At 39.5% G+C, this 19,766-nt stretch overlaps 2 protein-coding genes across 4 annotated transcripts in view; both read left to right on the top strand.

The window, feature by feature from the left end:
- The first annotated feature begins 840 nt into the window (after positions 1-840).
- AMIGO2 (adhesion molecule with Ig like domain 2) overlaps positions 841-19,766 on the top strand; it is a 162,015-nt gene continuing 143,089 nt past the window's right edge. For 2 of the 3 annotated variants that reach the window (XR_011559408.1, XM_070754754.1), the window contains exon 1: positions 841-1,123. The gene's annotated coding sequence lies outside the window, so the exon portion shown is untranslated. Of the gene's footprint in view, positions 1,124-1,924; positions 2,002-19,766 lie in introns of those variants that run through there. The other variant, XM_070754755.1, reaches the window with a different exon arrangement.
- Positions 7,408-7,943, top strand: TMEM272 (transmembrane protein 272). Its single transcript, XM_070754752.1, is given in 2 exon segments — positions 7,408-7,693; positions 7,696-7,943. Coding segments are annotated over 2 exon segments (534 nt in total).

Below are 19,766 nucleotides of genomic sequence, written 5' to 3'. Positions count from 1 at the left end.
GTTCATTCAAGTGCTCTGTATAAAAAATTATATATGAAAATAGATTTATAGAACATGCATATCTAATGTGCAGTCAGTATGCCTGTATTATTCGAATGCTAACCAAATGGATGTAATTTTAATTAAAAGGCTCCTAATTAAAAACTAGCATCTGCTAAATCAGATGAATTTAAACACAGCCTCTATAATCTGGCATGGTCCAGATGTGTTGCTTTTTAATTCCCATGTTCGAAGTTAGGATGTCACACTGACTAGAGAGATCAGGACATAAACAAACAGGAAGGCAGGGATTGAGGAAATGTGCTTTAAACTGCCTGATCCCTTAGGTGGCCAGAACTGTATCCTATACTTACCGACTCAAGCATATGCCTACTCATTTACTCATCAAGAAATTACATTCATTGTGCAACAATATTGGAACCCTTTTACTCAATGCATGATATTCCAGCCACCATACTAAGCGGGGTTTAATCCCTTATAAACATGCTCAAGAGCGGCGCCACCTGCTGCCAGCACTCTTGCAGCTTTTGTAGAAGAACAAAGGAGATCCACAGCCCGTGCCCAAACAAGCCACATATTCGTGTTTTCTTCTTGCTCCAAAATGACTCGGGGAGGGGAGAGGTCTTACGCTCCTTTCCAATCATTTGAAAATTTATCCCGGGAAGTAACGCAAGTTCTGCCTATCCCTAACGATTTCCTAGCTCCGTCGCCTCCACGTGTTCACCTCTTTTAGTTTGATGGCACGGCATGTTTTAGGCCCCTATTAAAGGAAAATGGGCAGCGGCAATAAGGATATATACGCGCTTCGGTCTCTTCGAGAACCAAATATTTGTAGAATCGTCTGCATTTAGGCCGCTCTTTCAATCCAAAGGCGTCTGCTCAGGCACCACGAGCCAATCCGCCGTCATGAGGTGGGCGGAGGCGGTAGAGCAGATGTCCAGGAAGAGTCGAGTGCGCGGCCAGAGCGCTGGTCTGCCGCCGCCGCCGCCTTGCCAGTTGCCTCAGACCTCAAACTTCAAACGTAGACCAAGCCTGTGCAAAGGAACATGTATGGCGGCTGGGAAAGGCGAGCGACGTGGTAAAGTCCAAGGCACAATTGGTTCCTGCACCATCGTAAGCCGAGGTAAGCTTTCCAGAAAGGATGATCGCTTTGCAAGACCATCGTAGGGAGCTTCTTCTCAGCCTGGAGATTCCATATAAAGCTATGTATTAAATGGAATGGGACTAGAGCACGGATATTCGGGCTTAACAAACAAAACTCTATCCTTTGCGCGCGATCCTTTAGCAGCGAGTTGTGTCCTTATGATTTCATGATTAATCATCCAACCCGATAAGGGCCTTCCAATAACGTGGCGTTGCTTATTTTTGAAACCTGTATTTGCCGCCTAAAAAGGAGGGCTCACGCAGTGGCGGTAAATAATCAAATTTGATTCCAAAGAGTGAGAAAGGTTGCCCAAGCGTGGCAGGGAAGCCCCAATCATTTCAGCAGACTTGGGGAGCTGAGTGTTTAGCATTCTTTTGAGAATGGTGTTCCAGAATATCTCACAGACATCCAAGGTAGCAATGATATTCTACAGAATGTTGAAGCACCACAACTCCACAGGGTTCCTTCTGTTCTAGAAACTTTGGAGTTCAGGTGTGCTTGATAGTACTGATGCCCTGTTGTAATGGCCATCTTTCCCAAATCTATTTTAATTTAATGATAAATTCCCAAGAAATGATGTTTTTGAAATATGCATTGGGTTAGGGAACTAGTCAAAGATGGTCACGGATAAGATGATCATAGTTCATCCTATGATGGCATGAATTCATATTTAGGTTACAGCCATTCTTTTTATATTTTCATTTGTAAATATTAGCCAACCTATACAAATATTATGAATATAAACATCTCTTTGCTTTTTGGATAGTGTTTTTCTGACACTAATTAATTGCTAAGCATGAACCAGAATGGAAAAAGGAGTGGTGAAATATAATCCTGAAAATATGTCGAAGTATAAGGTAAGGAATTTGAGGTATCACAATCAAGATAAACCAATAAATCAAAGAACATAAATTCTTAATGAACTCAGTAAGAAAAAAATGGATGAAGAATTTACTGTATATATTTCATTGAACTGCTGGAGATAACTACTATGTGTAGATTGTAGGTCGACACATAATTCTATAAGAGTATGTTGTATAACTTACTGGAAGTCTATGCTGACATTCATATAATTTTACAATCTATGTACTGAAGTGAAAAAGGTCAAAGAGGGAGAGAAATGCTTGGTAAACACATAGGAAAAAAATAGCTGAAATTGTCTGTATCAGCCTTAATGGTAGGTACAATAATTTCAACAACTGAGAAAATCCGATTGTCAAAATTACATGGTGAGATGGCATAGTAAAAAAAGATATAGTATGAATCAAAAACCTGTCACCGCAGATGACACAAATGTAAAAAAGATAAATCTGACTAAAAGTAATGATGTAACTTGTTAAAGTTGTTCCTTCTTTATATGTTCAGAAAAATCCAGAGTGTGTCCACCTAACACAAATATAAGGTAGATGGCATTGTTTGCAACTGATACAACATAACAGCCACTTAAAACTAATAGAAAAACAATTAGGAAACATACTATAGTACATATAAATGTCTGTAAAGTTTCCTGTGTATATTAAATAGACAGCTGAAGACTATATTTTATTTTTTAATTTTGGTAGAGAATATGTTGAGCCAATTAAAATGCTAATTTGTTTGCTTTAGTAAATTTGATTAATTGAATCTGCTGGGTACATCAATAATTAACAATGCAGTTTCAATAAACTTCTGAATATGAAAGTAATTGTAATAGAGTTACTTTTTAATGAAATATGCTCAATGGCAGCCTATGCTGACTAAGTAAGACTAACATTCATCAGCAAATTCCTAACTGTACAGATTAACCGCCAGTCCTTTACATAAATATTAACACAAAAACAGTAGTACATTTTCATTCATTTTAATCCATTATTTATATTTTGCATTTGGATTGAATGAAACAATTATGCTTCTTTTTCTACTAATAAGTATTGCAAACCATTGAATTTGACAGTACTAGCTGAAATAAACATTTTATTTTTTGTGGATCATTCATTAGATTGAAAAATGCTTTAAAAAGCATTCAAAACAATTATGAGTTATCAGATACCTCAGGGAAAGTGCAAGGAAAAACACTCAAAAATTGCATAAAACCCATACATTTAAATGCAAAGTATACATTGATTAAGAATAGTTATGACCAGTTTGGTTAATTAAAATTAAAAAGGTGCAAAGACTTCTGGCCTATGGGGAAAAAAATAATTAAGATACTTTAGTATCAATCTTTTATAATGGCCCAGCAATCAGATTCATGGGATTTTTGTCTTCTAGATGTTTACCTTAAACTCAAATCTGTGTCATTGATAAATAATTTTGAATGCCAGAAATGTATTAATTTCTCTCTTTTATCCTTTTTTCTGCTAACGATTTTTCTTGTAAGATAATAATAAAAAAATAATATTATCAGTGGTTCTAGATTTTACCAGCCTTTTCTGGAATGACTGACAGTTAAGAAAGCAGAAATACTTACTTTCCATTTTTATAGCTTGTCATTTTAAAATCCACTTTCAAATGAGTGTCTTGACTGGTAAATCTCATTCCTCTTTCCATAAAATCTTTTAACCATAATCTGGATCCATTTTTCATAAATACCTTTTAAAATCTGATTTTATATTTTGCTGATGTTATATTTTGCTGATATCGGATAGTCTATTTTGCTATGTTCTCTGTTAGAAAGTTAAGTGTAAACGTTCTCCTTAAATTGTAATCTTATTTCCTTCCGATTCCCTTTAGTGTGCAACCTTCAAAACCTTCATGGGATTTTATTAGTAATTCAAAACGTTTTCCAATAGGAATGATTCTTATAGTTAACTTTAAAATGTTAATTTGAGTCCATCCAGACAGTAAGTCCATTTGAAAGTTTCCAAAACCTATGTTTTAACCACTCCTTTCTTGTATATTCCAAACAAAAGATTTTGAAAATAAATCTTTAAATTTGCATTTAAAACTTATCTCACTAGGAATCGAAGGAAATGCACCTGCTGTTCTAAAACTTACATTACAAAAGTTTTTAATAATTAAAAAGTGATTTCCAAAAGTGATTTAAAAAATGAGGTTTGGCAGAATGTTATGTCCATATAATAAACTATATTGCAGGTATGAGCTTAATTGGAGCCTAGTCTAAACTAAGTCCAGGTCTCAGAAGCCAACTGCAAAAACTTCAGTTCCTATAGTTTACTCATGAGAAGCAGTTCTGTGAGTAGTTCCATGGTACTCTCAAGATTTCTCTTTTATACAGATTGATTTTTAATGGTCATTTGGCGTCCATTCCACTTACTCCTTCAGAAATGCTTAATTCACTGTGATTACTCATCAGAAGTCAATGCAATCTATCAACGAAAACAAAATAAGAGGGAGAAAAAGCATGTGTTGTTTCATATAATCAATCAGGCTTTCTGTTTCTCAAGTCCATTAATTCCAGTGTAAAATGTATCCAAAATTGTCTTCTCATGGTTATCTTTGAAAGCCATTCTACATATGGTAGCTCAGTCAATGCAATCACATTTAAATTGAGCAGAAATAATTAGCAATAGATCAGCTACCTATTCCAGGCAATTCCAGATTTTTTTGTCATAATATATCCATTTCAGAAAAAAAATTGCCTTGAAATGGAAGTTTCCTATGTACAGTTACAAGTCAGTTACATATAGAGGTCATGTCATTTGGTCATGAGAGCACACATCTCACTTTAAAATGGACTACAACGTTGTATGTTTTCCCAAGCACCTTAGAAAATAATATTTGAAGATCTGGCTTTCAGCACAGAGTTTTGAATTCCTGATAGATGTTTGCAATCCTGAAGCGAAGGGCTGTAATATTGTAAAAATAATTTTTGATCAGCCCTTTATATTTAGAATTATATCTGCTTTGTCTCTAATTTTACATGTAAAGTACTGCATGTATTAAATGCTGCCTTTTTATTAGATCCTGTTTTTTACATTCTAAACATTTAGCATGTTTTATATGCTAAAAATATATTTCCATATCTCAATATAAGTTAATTGTGTTCCTTGTGTGCACTTAAGTATTTTTGGTATTGTGCAATTGTTTACTCCTAAATGGAGAGAGAAAGAAAGAGAGAGAGAGAGAGAGAAATGTGCTCTTGTGCCACATTTTGGAAAGTCTAAAAGGGCTTCAGTGCAGAAATCGAGGAAAACACTCTATGAAATTGATACTCACGATCAATATCAAAAGAATAAATAACTAAATTATCTATTTTGGAAAATCCTGTTAGCTGTTTCTTTACATGGCGTTGAAGTGAATTAAGGAGAGAGTCTTTTTCAGGCTAAACTCAACTGTTAGCAACCTCATGGATATATTCATATTTTTCTTAGCAACAGTATAAATGAGGTTTACTATTCCATTGTTTTAAAATCTAGCTGGGTTTTCTTCCATGTAAACATTAATCAAACTTGACCAGCTTTGCTATCAACCATAATTTGGGGTGGGGGAGTTAATACCTCTTGGAGTGTTATTATGACACACACTGAAAGATAAATTCTGAAACTCATAGATTTAGTTTTGTGGTTTCAGTTTAGATGCATTTTAGGCAGTCTAACTCAAAAACAGAATTGCAGAATACAGTTTTTTATTTGACTTAAAGACTATACTTTGTCAGGGCACAAATTCCCTCATAACCATGTTTGCTGAAAACAATTACTCTATTTTTTGGAATATAAAACGCACCTTACTTTTGGGGGAAGAAAATAGGCCGGGGGGGGGGATCTACCTGCCAGGTATTCATCTGGCTAGATCCTTAGTCTGTTCAACTTTAGCACATTATCCCCTGATTAGGGCTGAAACAGCCTTTTTTAGAGGGAGTAGGAATGGAAACAAACCTGCAAAGACTTAAAGCAGAAAAACTTTCCATCGGAATAGGAATTTTAAAAAATGCAGCAAGCCAGGAAGATCGTTAGCACCGTGTTAGGGCTGAAAAAGCTTTTTTCAAAGGGAGTAGGAATGAAAGGAAGCCTGCAGAGACTGAGGGCTGAAAAAACCTTAGGAGAGAATAGGAAGCCGAGAAGATCATTAGCATCTAGTTAGGGCTGTGGGAAAAAAGCTTTGAAAAAGCCAAGTTTGAAGTATAATAGGCACCCAAATTTTCAGCCTCTTAGGGAGGAAAAAGGTGCATCTTATACTTTGAAAAATATGGTATATTTCCCTGTCATTTTAAAATTAGAGATGTAAGATGGTAATGTAAATTCTAACATATCACTGTTAAAAAATAATCCCATAACCCCCAGTTCTTTCAAAATTTGTCTCATCTTATTTATATGATAAAGACCACTTCAAACTATCGGAAAATTAAATCAGCTGTTCTCATACCTGTTCTTATTTTAAAGGAACACCCAGATTCCAAATGAGATTCTGTACTTTCAGTAATGATAACTCATGCTTCATAATGAAACTGATCATTATGTCCAAATTTCCCCAGAAAACTGAATCTGCATTTCAAGTGTGAATGTTACCTGGGAGCATCATAGTGAATATGAGAGTTAGAAAGCTCATTTAGAATGTGTAGAAAACTCTGGGTTTTCTAACAGTTTTCCCAGAGCTGCAGTAGAACAGGAAACCATTTATTTAACAAAATAAGTTTCCAGCCATTTATTCAATATAATCTGTTTTCCTCTTAACAGAGTAAGTCAACTTTATTTGCATAGCAATAAAATGAATCTGCAAGAATATGTTTTATAGCTATTAATTAAACCTTATTACATTTTGATTCAGCACGAAGAGTTCATTTCTATACAATTTTATTTGGAAGCATGTCCTAAGGTTACAATTACTGTAAATATCTGGTAAGCAGAGACTGTTTGAGAAAACAATGGCAAAATGTTGTTGGGTGTTAACGTATTGACAAACATGAATGCTTGTACATTAAAGACCAATACGTAATATATTTGATTATTAGTTATATCCATTGTTTGATTTTTAAAGCAACCACTAATAAAGGAAAGCAGTAGGAAGGAGAATTCCTTTTTTATTTAAGCCTCTCAAATCACTCTGGTGTTTACATATTATGGCAATGTCTAAACAAGCCAGAAATGCAAGATTGGGGATTTCTAATTCTTATCTACCAGCATTAAGTTGTTACAGAAATGAATGGACAAGCATGGGGTGATGGTGATGGTATGTGTCTGAACCATTTTAAATCAGCATATCCATTCTTACCTACTTAAAATATAATTCATAAGTTCTTGTAAATATCAGCTAGTGGTTAGGCTTGTGGTTTATGAGGGTAGCCAGCGCCTTCAGTTCTCCCCTTGGTTTCACCAGCAGCTGCCATGGCTGAAGAGTCCCAGCCTGAGAGGCCTCTCCTGAGAGCTGCCGAAGAGCCTTCCTCCTCCGTGCATTCTGTCCTGATTGTCCTAGGAAAAGTTCTCTTTGCTGCATTGCCTGTGGCAGGAATTGTTATCAGAATAGTCTATCCTGGCCAGTGTCCCCGGCAACCTCTCATTCCCATTTATTTGCTCATCCTGAGTGCCGTTACACTTCAGCTCCTGCTCCTCAGTTGTGTTCTCTGCGGGGATGGCACCGACCGATCAAGCACGCTACTCAACTGTTTGCGGGGTCCCTCTTTCTCTGCGCCTGGTTCATCGCAGGTAACGTGTGGGTCTATTTCACCTACCCTCCAAACTACGAGGACTTTTGCCAGCCTGACTTTTGCCACCGGACTCTCTTCCTTTTCGCCTTCCATGCCATCGCCATCCATGCGGCCTTGGCTGTGGCTCTGCTGCTGGCCCACTGCATCCTTGTAGGGATCCTCATCTTGAACATGGTGGTGTTCGGCTGCAGGTGGGGTTGCAGCAGGGGTCTGTAGCAGCCAAGGGAGGCCTTTGTTCTTAGCGGATCTTTTTGTTAATGATCCTCAATGTTGCTTTAAAAAAAATTAAGATGTTTCATAATGTCCCATCAACTTATTCAAATGAAGATGGGAAAATGCATTTACAAACAAGATCCGTCTTGCCTTTTGTAGGCTTTGGTCAAAGAGAACTGAATCTGCTGCTAACTGATAAATTTAAATAGTTCTTTTAATAATTTGTCCATAAAATTGTCTTCTAAGATTCTGTCTTTTGCTAATTCAGTAATGGATAAATAATATATTTATTCAATTAATTACTATGGATTAATCTCTTTTAAGCATTCTGATGAGTCTTTTTTCTTGTTTCTCTTCTAACCTTCCTAAATGCATTGTTCAAAGGCTACAATTTGGAAAATACTGTATATAATTTATTTAAAAAATAATCATGCAGTCAAAAATTCATATTTTTTCAGAGCACAGTTTGCAAGTTTTTTAGTATCAAAATTGCTTTCTTCAGACAAAATGTTTAAAAAAAATCAGAAAAAGTCAGGTAAAGAAAAAAAGGACTGCTATTAAAACTAAATTATAGCTGAAGTGGAATGCGAAATTAATGTGCAAATTGGATAGTATCAAATGAAGGGAGAGATAGTGTAACAGAAACACAGCGGTCAATTAGGGTGTGTCTTATACTCTGAATGTACCTCCCCCCCCCTTCAACCCTAACTAGCTGCTAACGATCTTCCCAGCTTTTACCTTGCGGGCTCTTTCATTGTTTCTCTCTGAAAAATGTTTTCCAAACCCTAAGTCTTTGCCGGTTTTTTTCCCATTACTATGAAGAAGTTTCTTTCTAGCCCATACCAGGTGCTAACAATGTTCCCAGCTTGCAAGCTCTTTCATTGTTACTCTCTGAGAAGAAGAATGTTTTCCAAACCCTGTATTAGTACGGTTGTTTTTTCTTTGCTTTACTTGCTCCAGATGTTTCTTTCCAGCCCTAACCAGGTGCTATTAATGTTCCCAAGCTATTTCATTGTTTCTTTCTGTGAAGATTGTTTTCCAAGCCCTAAGTCTTTGCAGGGGTTTTTTTTTTTTACCATTGGTCTAACTTGCTCCAAATATTTCTTTCCAGCCTTAACCTAGTGCTAACAATGTTCCCAGCTCTTACCAGCTTGCAAGCTCTTTCATTATTACTCTCTGCGAAAAAGAATGTTTTCCAAGCCCTAAGTTTTTTCCGGGTTTTTTCCATTGCTCTACTTGTTCCGACTGTTTCTTTTCAAGTGCTAATGATTTTCCCAGCTCTTACTGGCTTGCAAGCTATAATAATAATAGTAATAGTAATAGTAATAGTAATAATTTATTAGATTTGTATGCTGCCCCTCTCCAAGGACTCGGGGCAGCTTTTATTGTTACTCTCTCTGAATAAGGGTTTTTTAAAGCCCTAATTAGGGGATAAAATAATGTGCTGAACCTGACCAGACTAAAGATGCTAGCCAGATGAATACCTGGTAAGCAGATTATTTTCCCTATTTTCCTCCTCAAAAACTAAGGTGCGTCTTATACTCCGGTGCATCTTATACTCCGAAAAATATAGTACTTAAAGGGACTGATGCAATGTCTCTAAATAAGAAAGAGGAAAAGAAGAGGAACCTTTAGTTGAATATACAGTGGTACCTCATGATACAAACTTAATTGGTTCCAGGAGGAGGTTCGTAAGGTGAAAAGTTGGTAAGATGAAACAATGTTTCCCATAGGAATCAATGTAAAAGCAAATAATGCGTGCAAATCCTTCAGGAAAATCCCAAACTTTAGAAGGGAGGCGAACAGAGGGCAGGGAGGAGCAGCTAAAGGGGGCGGGTGGAAGAAGCAAGGCTAGGCTAAAGGGTGAGTGGGAAGGAAGAAAGGCAAGGGGGGGGCGCCCCTCCCTTTTCTTTCTTCAAAAGACACTCTTTTAGTGCCTCTGCAAGCACGCTGTTCTCTGCAAAGTCTTTCCTCCTCCAAGCTGCCCCTCCCTTTTCTTTCTTCAGAAGACACTCTTTTAGTGCCTGCAAGCACGCTGTTCTCCTAGTTTTTTAAATGCAGTCTTTCCTCCTCCAAGCCGCCCCTCCCTTTTCTTTCTTCAAAAGACACTCTTTCAGTGCCTGCAAGCACGCTGTTCTCCTAGTTTTTTAAATGCAGTCTTTCCTCCTCCAAGCCGCCCCTCCCTTTTCTTTCTGCAAAACAGGGGGAAAAAAAGAAACCCCTTCATCCCAGAAGCAGTGGCTTGGATTCGTAAGGTGAAAATAGTTTGGAAGAAGAGGCAAAAAAATCTTAAACACCAGGTTCGTATCTTGAAAAGTTCGTTAGAAGAGGCGTAAGATGAGGTACCACTGTATGTGGAAAATATGCCCACAGAGGGCAATTTCATTTTTAATGGGGGCAGTTGGAACCTTGTTTAAACCTAGTTAATGGCCTTTTAGGCTTCCTCCACACGAGTAATTCATTTTTTGAATAATAAGAATTATATGTCATGGGAGGGAGGAGGCCTCAGGATTTTAGAGATGCTTAGGTGGGGCATGGCCAAAAGAAGGTTAGGAACCATTGCTATAGCTGATGGACATTTAATAGACTATTAAAGGTGATTTGTTGATCAAGTTATTTTAAAAAGCAATGAAAAAAACTAAGGGGGGGGGGGAAAGGATATTGAACACCAAATATTCAATATAGAAATATATATGTATACAAGAAAAATAAAGAAAAAATTTATACCCAGGTTTAAGTCCCGGTGGGTATGGCTAGCTGATGAGGCCAAAATAAGGCCGAAATAGATCTATCCTAGTCTCCCTTAATTTTCAAATTCAGCAAAAAAGTGACATATATATATATATATATATATATATATATATATATATATATATATATATATATATATATACACACACATTCATACATACATACATATATATCAAATGTTTTTAGCTGGATTTTTTTAAAATTAAGGGAGACTAGGATGGTCCCATTTCGGCCTTGTTCTGGCCTCATCAGCTAGCCACACCCTTCCTTACTGGGATTCGATCTGGTAGCCTCTGCCTTGTAAGGCAGACAATTAGCAGTTGAGCCATCAGACCTGATCCCTCCAGCTCTGTACCAGGTCTGATGGCTCAACTGGCTCCCAGGAGTTTATAATTGTTATAAACAATGCAGATGAATATATATTGGATCCTACTACTATGTGAAAAAAATAGGTAAAATAACCAGCTACTGTGAAAATTAATCTATCTAATTTTGATATTTTGTTGAAATCTTAATTCCAAGATTTTTGGTTCAACACAAGTAGTTGATTTCTGTATGATTGCAAAGCTTCTAAGAAATGCTTTGTTTTGATAAACTTTGAATACAGCATATGCAAAAGGAACTGCTTCCTTTGCACCACTTGACTCTTAAATATTGACCTTTTCAAATCATGGAATGTGTTCTTAGAAACACTGAACCTCAAAATTATATTTATAAAAAGTGTTATTCTTTATAAAATTGATATGGCCACTCAGCTCACAATAAAGTAATCTTGGGCAATATACAACAATCAATTAAAACACTAAATATATAAAAATGAGAATAAACATTAACCACAGAAATTGAGCCATCTTAAAATTTGTCTGATTTCCTGGTGACACTTAACTCCAACAATCCTTAGGAAAAATGCTATGGTATCCTGAGCTGCATTTGTACGAAGTCCTTCTCCCCCCTCCCCCAATCCCCTGTCTTTCATGGAACTTTGTCAAGATTTGCAAGATTCCATGACACATTCTTTTGAAAACCCTAGCTGACTCATGTTTGAGAGAGGATACCAACAGGAAACCTACCTCTTCCAGTTAAGAAGGGAGTGTTAGAAAATGGCCAACAAATCTTTGAGAAGTATTGCAAGAACTACATTTAAATGTGGCTTTAACAATGTTCAAAAATAATTTGGTATATTTTAAGCCTGCCACAAATTTTATTGGATTAATTGCTGCTTTACACCAAACCTACCTTTCAGTATTAGTGCAATAACATTTCCATGGGCTAAATTGCTGATCTGAAACAATAAGCTTGAAATATAATGTAATTTTGGGATATGTAATCAGTGGCATGGTATAATCTTCTTACATTCTAGGTTTTCAGCAGTGAAAGTACTAGTTCTTAATATATTGAGGGAGAAAGATCATTATTGCTGAGTACATGAAATGATTAATATTTAAAAAAAATGACATACCTTCATGGTTCCATTTGCTCTTGCTGCTAGGAATGTATTAGAAAAATTTTAGAAAGTATTTTTATTTTTCTCCAAAAAAATCCATTAAAAACCATCTACAATTTGGCTCTGCAGTTTGGATTATGGATGCTATAAACCAGTGGTCACAACCGTTTGGGCACCAGGTATCGGTTCCATTTTTCCATGGACCAAGAAAGGTATGGTTTCATATGCTATCTAGATCCTGTGAATGCACAGGTGAAGCTTGACTCACTTGCATGGCCCAATTCCTAATAGGTCACAGACTGGTATAGTCCATAGACTGGGGTTGGGGACCCCTGCTATAAACAACTATCATCTCACCAGGCCAATTTGAAGAGAGGTAAAACAATAAGAAAGCAGCCATTTCTGCATAGTTGAAATTCATTTTTAAAAAACCTGCTACTATATAGATAAAGGGGTCTCATTGCATATTTTTGGGTGTCATCTTTCTTTTTTTTAAAATTTTCTTTTTCAGATGTCCCCACTTCTCGTTACGTCATTTTTCTTTAGATAATATCAGTTTTAATAGTTTATAAAAGGAGGATACTGGACTTCCGGCTGTGACGTTGCCCTGGTGCCCTGCTTTTCTCGACTGCTCTGAGAAAGCTGGGCTTTTGAAGGATTTTTTTGGCTGCCAAACGGGCGATCGCGGACCCGAGGACCTGCGATCAAATAGGGGAAACTCCAGTGCAGCTGAGGGTGTGATCGACACCCCCCTAGACATTGGGGAACCCCCTTTGCCAACCTTCAAAGAGATCGGCCTCCCCAGACTGATCCAGAAGCGTGACCTCTTTGATTCATTAGCGGAAGCTGTGAGGACGACTTAGCATCAAGATTGAGTGACAGAAAGAAACAAAGAAGAGGGAATCGTGAGTGATTAAATAGTGGATGGTTAAGAAAGCACCTCTTTCAGAACTTTGATTTCTGGGGGTTTCCAAAAGAAATAAAAAACATCGTTGGAACTGCATTGTTTTTCCTCTCCTGTACCTTTAAGGCTTTAAGGCTGAAACCTCTTACAGAGGAGACGACGTGACACAGCAGGAATAGATAATAATTACATCAGAAAAACACTCCAGAGTTTGAACTAAAAAGATTGGAACCGAGCCAGGGAGAGTTAAAAAGTGTTAAGATCCAGCTGAAAGAGTGGAAGGTCTTTTGAAAGTGAAGAAGGTTTGTGAAAGTGTTGGATTAAATCTGCTAAGCTGATACGGAAGAAAAGGAACTGAAAGAGACCTGAATCAGAGATACTGAAGATTAACAGCCGGAATATACTTTATTAAAATCCTCTCCCTTTATGTCTCCACGTTCTTTTGACTTGCCCTCTATCTGATTGCCCCACTGGCTTTTTTTATTTTTTATTTTCTTCTCTACCTCCACATTTCACTCAGACTTTGCTCTATTTTCTATTTAAAGCGACAACTACTAAAATATTTGGATTCCTAACCACAATTGGATCTTTACCCTTTACCCTTTTCGAGCCTATTTGGATTATATTAACTCTGTGCCTATTTGAACTGTACCAGCTATAACTACTACTCATAACAACTACAGACTAGAGACTATTTGATTATTAGATGGACTGATAGACTGATAGATTAATTAATTAATGGAATGATTGACTGATTGACGGAGGATACCGGACAAATTGATAAACTGAAATAAACTGATTTAATCAACTATCGCATTTTCTACATTCCGACTAAAAAAACTACTTGAATACCGGTGGAACATTTTTGTGGAATATCTTTGAAAAGTTTTAAACTTCATATTCAAACATACTGAAGATACTTTGTTGAAAAAGATAGGAAAACGACCTCATTAACTGATTATTAAATTAATTAACTGGTTATTAAATTAATTTTATAAGCAATTATAATAATACCTTATTCTTACTTAAAGTAATAATTGTATTTACTTAACATCTCTTCTCTCTTTTCTTTCTTTTTCTATCTGTAATTTTGTACTTAAATAATTTAGATTAATATTTAGATTAATAATAAAAGATTTAGAAACGTAGTAGTAATATACAGTGATCCCCCGGTTATTGCGTTCCCGATCATTGCGAACGGGCTAATTTGCGATTTTGCAACCCGGAAGTAAAAAACACCATCTGTGCATGCGCGCCCTTTTTTCTATGGGCACGCATGCGTAGATGGCGCCGGGCAGATCAGCTGCTGGGCGGCTTCCCTGGGTCTTCCCCCTCTTGCTGGCGGGAGGGCGAAGCCCCCCCCAGCACCCGCTCGCCCGCCGTTCGCCTGGCCACCCGCCGTTCGCCGCTCGCCCGCCCTTCGCCCGGCCACCTGCCGTTCGCTGCTTGCCCACCCTTCACCCGGCCACCCGCTGTTCGCCCGCCGTTCGCCCGGCTCGCCCCCCCTTCGCCCGGCTCGCCCGCCCTTCGCCCGGGTTGGGGGCTCGGGGGTTGCTGGAAAGCCCCCCCAGGCCGGCTCCGATCTTTTAAAACAGGCGCGCCGCTTCTCCGCTGACTCCTGGCGAACTTCCCCGCTTTAGGAGTCAGCGGAGAAGCCGCGCGCCTGTTTTAAAAGATCGGAGCCGGCCTGGGGGGGCTTTCCAGCAACCCCCGAGCCCCCAACCCGGGCTCGGGGGTTGCTGGAAAGCCCCCCCAGGCCGGCTCCGATCTTTTAAAACAGGCGCGCGGCTTCTCCGCTGACTCCTAAAGCGGGGAAGTTCGCCAGGAGTCAGCGGAGAAGCGGCGCGCCTGTTTTAAAACGATCGGAGCCGGCCTGGGGGATCGGAGCCGGCCTGGGGGGGCTTTCCCTTTCAGTTGGGAAGCCGCGCGGCTTCCCAACTGAGTCCCGAAGTCAAAGGCGAACTTCAGGACTCAGTTGGGAAGCCGCGCAGCTGTTTTAAAACGTCGCCGCCGGCATGTCCCGAAGCCAAACAAACCCGGGTGGCCGGGCGAGCAGCGAGCGAACGGCGGGTGGCCGGGCGGCGGGCGGGCGAGCGGGCGAGCGGCGGGCGCGGCAGCAGCGAGGAGTTTGCGTGGGCGGCGGGGAAACCCCAATCTTCGGCTCCTCGCTGCTGGGAAGTAAAAACACCATCTGCGCATACGCAGATGGTGTTTTTACTTCCGCAGCGCTACTTCGCGAAAACCCGCTCGATGCGGGGGGTCCTGGAACGGAACCCTCGCAATGATCGGGGGATCACTGTATATATATATTTCCTCTTTGCATACTTTATATATTTAATTAACTGGGAAAAAAACCTTATTACATATAATATTTCTGATATAATTAATTGTCAATTAGATTGTTACCGTATATACTCGAGTATAAGCCGACCCGAGTATAAGCCGAGGCACCAATTTTTGCCACAAAAACTGGGAAAACTTATTGACCCGAGTATAAGCCGAGGTTAGAAAATGCAGTGGCTGCTAGTAACTTATAAAAATGGAAACCAATAAAATTACATTAATTGAGACATGTTTTAGAATATTTATTTTAAAGAAAACCAGTAAACTAGCTCTGTAAATTTAAAAGAGGGTAAACAAGTTAACAATATTAACAATAAATTAAAAAGTAAAAAAAGTAGCTCAATCAGCAACAAAGCTAAAACCTAAGAGTTAGAATCCTTCAAAACTGGATTCCTTCTCATCATTAATTGGATTTACATTATTGTTCTGTTTTTATATATGCTGTCAGCCACCCTGAGTCCTTGGAGAGGGATGGCATACAAATCCAATTAGATAGATAGATAGATAGATAGATAGATAGATAGATAGATAGATAGATAGATAAATAAATCTGTATCCAAAGAAGGGCTTCAGCATTAGCTGCTGTGAGGTTATCAGCATGACCTCCAACTCTGTTATTGTTGTTTGTTGATTTTGTTGTTGTTTTTGTTGTTGTTGTTGCTGCTTTATTTTGTCCATGTCAGCCACATGGTCTACTAATGAGTCTACAGAGAGGGGCTGCATACAAATCTAATAAATAATAATAAAAATAAATAATAATAATGACAAGAAGCTAAGTTCACCAGTTTCTTCCAAAGCCAGGCTGAGCCTCCAAGATTGTAAAAGTTGAAGCCAAGTGATTGTAATTCTCACCGGCCCAGAGTTTACAATGAAGCAACCACATTTAGCTGGAGAAAAATATGCAGACTCATCTATTATGCCTTAATGATCCCTTAAGTCCTTTGCTCAAACGGGGAACTGGAATAATTGCTAAAGGAGAGAACAGGAGCCAAACTGCACCTGGTGAACCACAAACACGTGCGGTGCGGTTTTGGCAAGGTGGATTTTTTCCGACAGGCTGGTCTCCTGGATGTACGGCTTCGACGGGATATTTTAAATGACGAAATGACAGAGAACTTGTCTTTCGAAACACCGTGAAGCGGCTGTGGGAAGGGTGAGTTGCCTCCTTTCCCCGGCACCAGCAAAGTTGCCAGCCAACTGCTCCGACGGCGTGTGAGAGGGGAAAAGCCGGTGAGGTCGGGGGGGGGGGATTCCTGCTTCATGAGTCGTCCCCCCAGAACTCACCAGCTTCGCATCGTCTTTTCCCCTCTCGCACGCCATCGGAGCAGTTGGCTGGCAACTTTGCTGGACCCGGGGAAGGGAAGGTAGCTGCCCTACCCTTCCCACAGCCGCGTCACTTGGAGCCCCCTTTTACTTCCCTCTTGGAGCTCCTGTCGGCATCTTGCAGCTGCCTTCCCTTCTCCGGGTCCAGCAAAGTTGCCAGCCAACTGCTCCGACGGCGTGTGAGAGAAGAACAGACGATGCGAAGCTGGTGAGGTCGGGGGGGGGGGACTCATGAAGCAGGAATCCCCTCCCCCCTGACTTCCCATCGTCTGTTCCTCTCTCGCACGCCGTCGGAGCAGTTGGCTGGCAACTTTGCTGGACCCGGAGAAGGGAAGGCAGCTGCAAGATGCCGACAGGAGCTCCAAGAGGGAAGTAAAAGGGGGCTCCAAGTGACGCGGCTGTGGGAAGGATAGGGCAGCTGCGTGCGAGGAGAAAAAGGCGAGGGGAAGCCGGCGAGGTGGAGGGGGGGAGAGAGAAAGGGCGCATGCAGGCACCCTCTCTCTCTTCTTCCCCACGACTGCCCCGATGGCGTGCAAGGGGGAAAAGGCGAGGGGAAGCCGGCAAGGAGGGGGGGGAGAGAGAAAGGGCGCATGCAGGCACCCTCTCTCTCTTCTTCCCCGCGACTCCCCCGATGGCGTGCGAGGGGAAAAAGGCGAGGGGAAGCCGGCAAGGTGGGGGGGGACTCGTGAAGCAGGAATCCAGCCCCCGACCTCACCATCACCTTTTCCCCCTCTCGCACGCCATCGGAGCAGTTGGCTGGCGCCTTTGCTGGAGCCAGGGAAGGGAAGGCACCTGCAAGAAGACAGAAGCTCCAGCTCTAAGAGCAAAGGCAAAGGGCTGGCATCTTTGCTAGAGCTGGGGAGGAGGCAACTGCCCCACTCTTGCCACAGCCGCTTCGGTTGGAGCGCCCTTTGCCGCAGCACTTTGCCCTTTCCCACACCCGCCCAAGCCAGCAATGTCTGACAGGCTCCCGCGGTGCGCCCTCTTGTGGTGATCCGGCGCCCTCTTGTGGTGACCCGAGTATAAGCCGAGGTCGGGTTCTTCAGCCCATTTTTGGGGGTGAAAAACTCGGCTTATACTCGAATATATACGGTATTTTCTTTTTATATAAAATATATATACTCTTCTTACTTTCTTTTCTCTTTCTAAATCCACTCCTTTTCTAAACCTTCTATTTTATACTTACTCTCCTTTCTACTCTTTATATATAACATTAACTAATGAATTGTTTGAATCTGTATTAGGTAAGTTATTTTGTAAATATTAACATGGGCCTTCTCCAGGTCCCGTCAACTAACAGTGGGCCTTCTCCAGGTCCCGTCAACTAAACAATGTCGGTTGGCGGGCCCCAGGGGAAGAGCCTTCTCTGTGGCGGCACCGGCCCTCTGGAACCAACTCCCCCCGGAGATTAGAACTGCCCCTACTCTTCCTGCCTTCCGTAAACTCCTTAAAACCCACCTTTGCCGTCAGGCATGGGGGAACTGAAACATCTCCCCCTGGGCATGTTTAATTTATATATGGCATGCTTGTGTGTACGTCTGTTAGTATATGGGGTCTTTTTAAATCTTTAAATATTTTAAATCTGTCAGATTATTTATGATTTGTTTCCACGTGTTGTGAGCCGCCCCGAGTCTTCGGAGAGGGGCGGCATACAAATCTAAGTAATAAATTAATTAATTAATTAATTAATTAATTGGAAATCAAAATAATTGTATTAAAACATTTATAATTGATTTTATATAGATATTTATAGTAGATCTTCCATAGATTAAAACCAACTAACAAAATATAAAAACCTTTCCTAATTGATTGTATAACATAACCTATATACATTATAGACAAAATAGTACTGAATTTATAATATAGAATACTGTGTTTCCTTTTTATATTTAATATATTATAGATAAAACTCTACCTACTTAATAACATAATTTACTGTGTTTTCTTATATATATCATAGACAAAATTGATTGACAAAACTGAATGCCTTATTTTTCTGTTCTACATACACCTTACTTCTATCCTATACATTAAAATCTTACGTTTCTTACTAACCTATTAACAATCTTTAACTTTCAAATAAAACTAAATAAAATTAATCAATTAACGTACTAATATATGCTTAAAGATACTAATACCATTCTATTTTCTATACCTACTTTAACTCTACTAACCCAAGAATTGAATTGAATACCACCCTAAAAATCTAACGCGAAATACCGAACAATAAATCTGAAGATGTCTACAACAAACCAAACAACAATAACGAAAGCATGGAAAAAGAATACCACACAATCGGCCACATCATCTGCTCAACGTCCACCAGAGGCAACTCCTACAGACAAAGCAACACCACCTCAAGCCTCACAACCACCCCAGAATATTACAATGGCTTCACTTTACGAAATGATGACAAAGATGCAAGAATCCATCGATTGCAACCACGAATCAATGTATGGAAGCATGGGAATAATGCGAGAAGATATTTAAAAAATGCAAGACAACATTGGCAGCCTAGACGAACGCATCGGAAAACTAGACAACAAGATGGAAACGGTACAAGAAATAGTAACTACCAACAGTCAAAAAATTCAAACAATAGAAGAAAAAAATGAATGAACAGAAACCCGTCTGCAATTCACGGAGGCCAGAGTAGAATACATAAACAAGAATTTAGAAGAGGCGGTGATGAACTTAGAAATGGAAAGATCTGCCTTCTTCCTGTGATTTCAAAACGTCAAAGAAACAGATGACCAAGATCTTCCACAAACCATGTCCGAAATCCTTTCAAAAATTACCGGGAAAACAAAATAGGAAATGTTAGAACAAATTGACGAAATATATCGAGTCTCTACCTCGTTTGCACGCAGACACAGATTACCTCGTGAAATACATATAAGATTCACAAAGAGAAATATACGAGATGAAATATATAGAACATCAAAAGAAAATGTAATTTCACACGGAGGAAAAGAAATAAAAGTACTAAGGCAGATTCCCAAACGAGTACGAGATAAACGCAAACCCTACCAATTCCTAACATCTAAATTAAACAAAAATA

Source organism: Erythrolamprus reginae, chromosome 6 (genome assembly GCF_031021105.1).
Source record: "Erythrolamprus reginae isolate rEryReg1 chromosome 6, rEryReg1.hap1, whole genome shotgun sequence".
Taxonomy (NCBI): Eukaryota; Metazoa; Chordata; class Lepidosauria; order Squamata; family Dipsadidae; genus Erythrolamprus; species Erythrolamprus reginae.
This window is presented reverse-complemented; position numbering and strand designations above follow the sequence as displayed.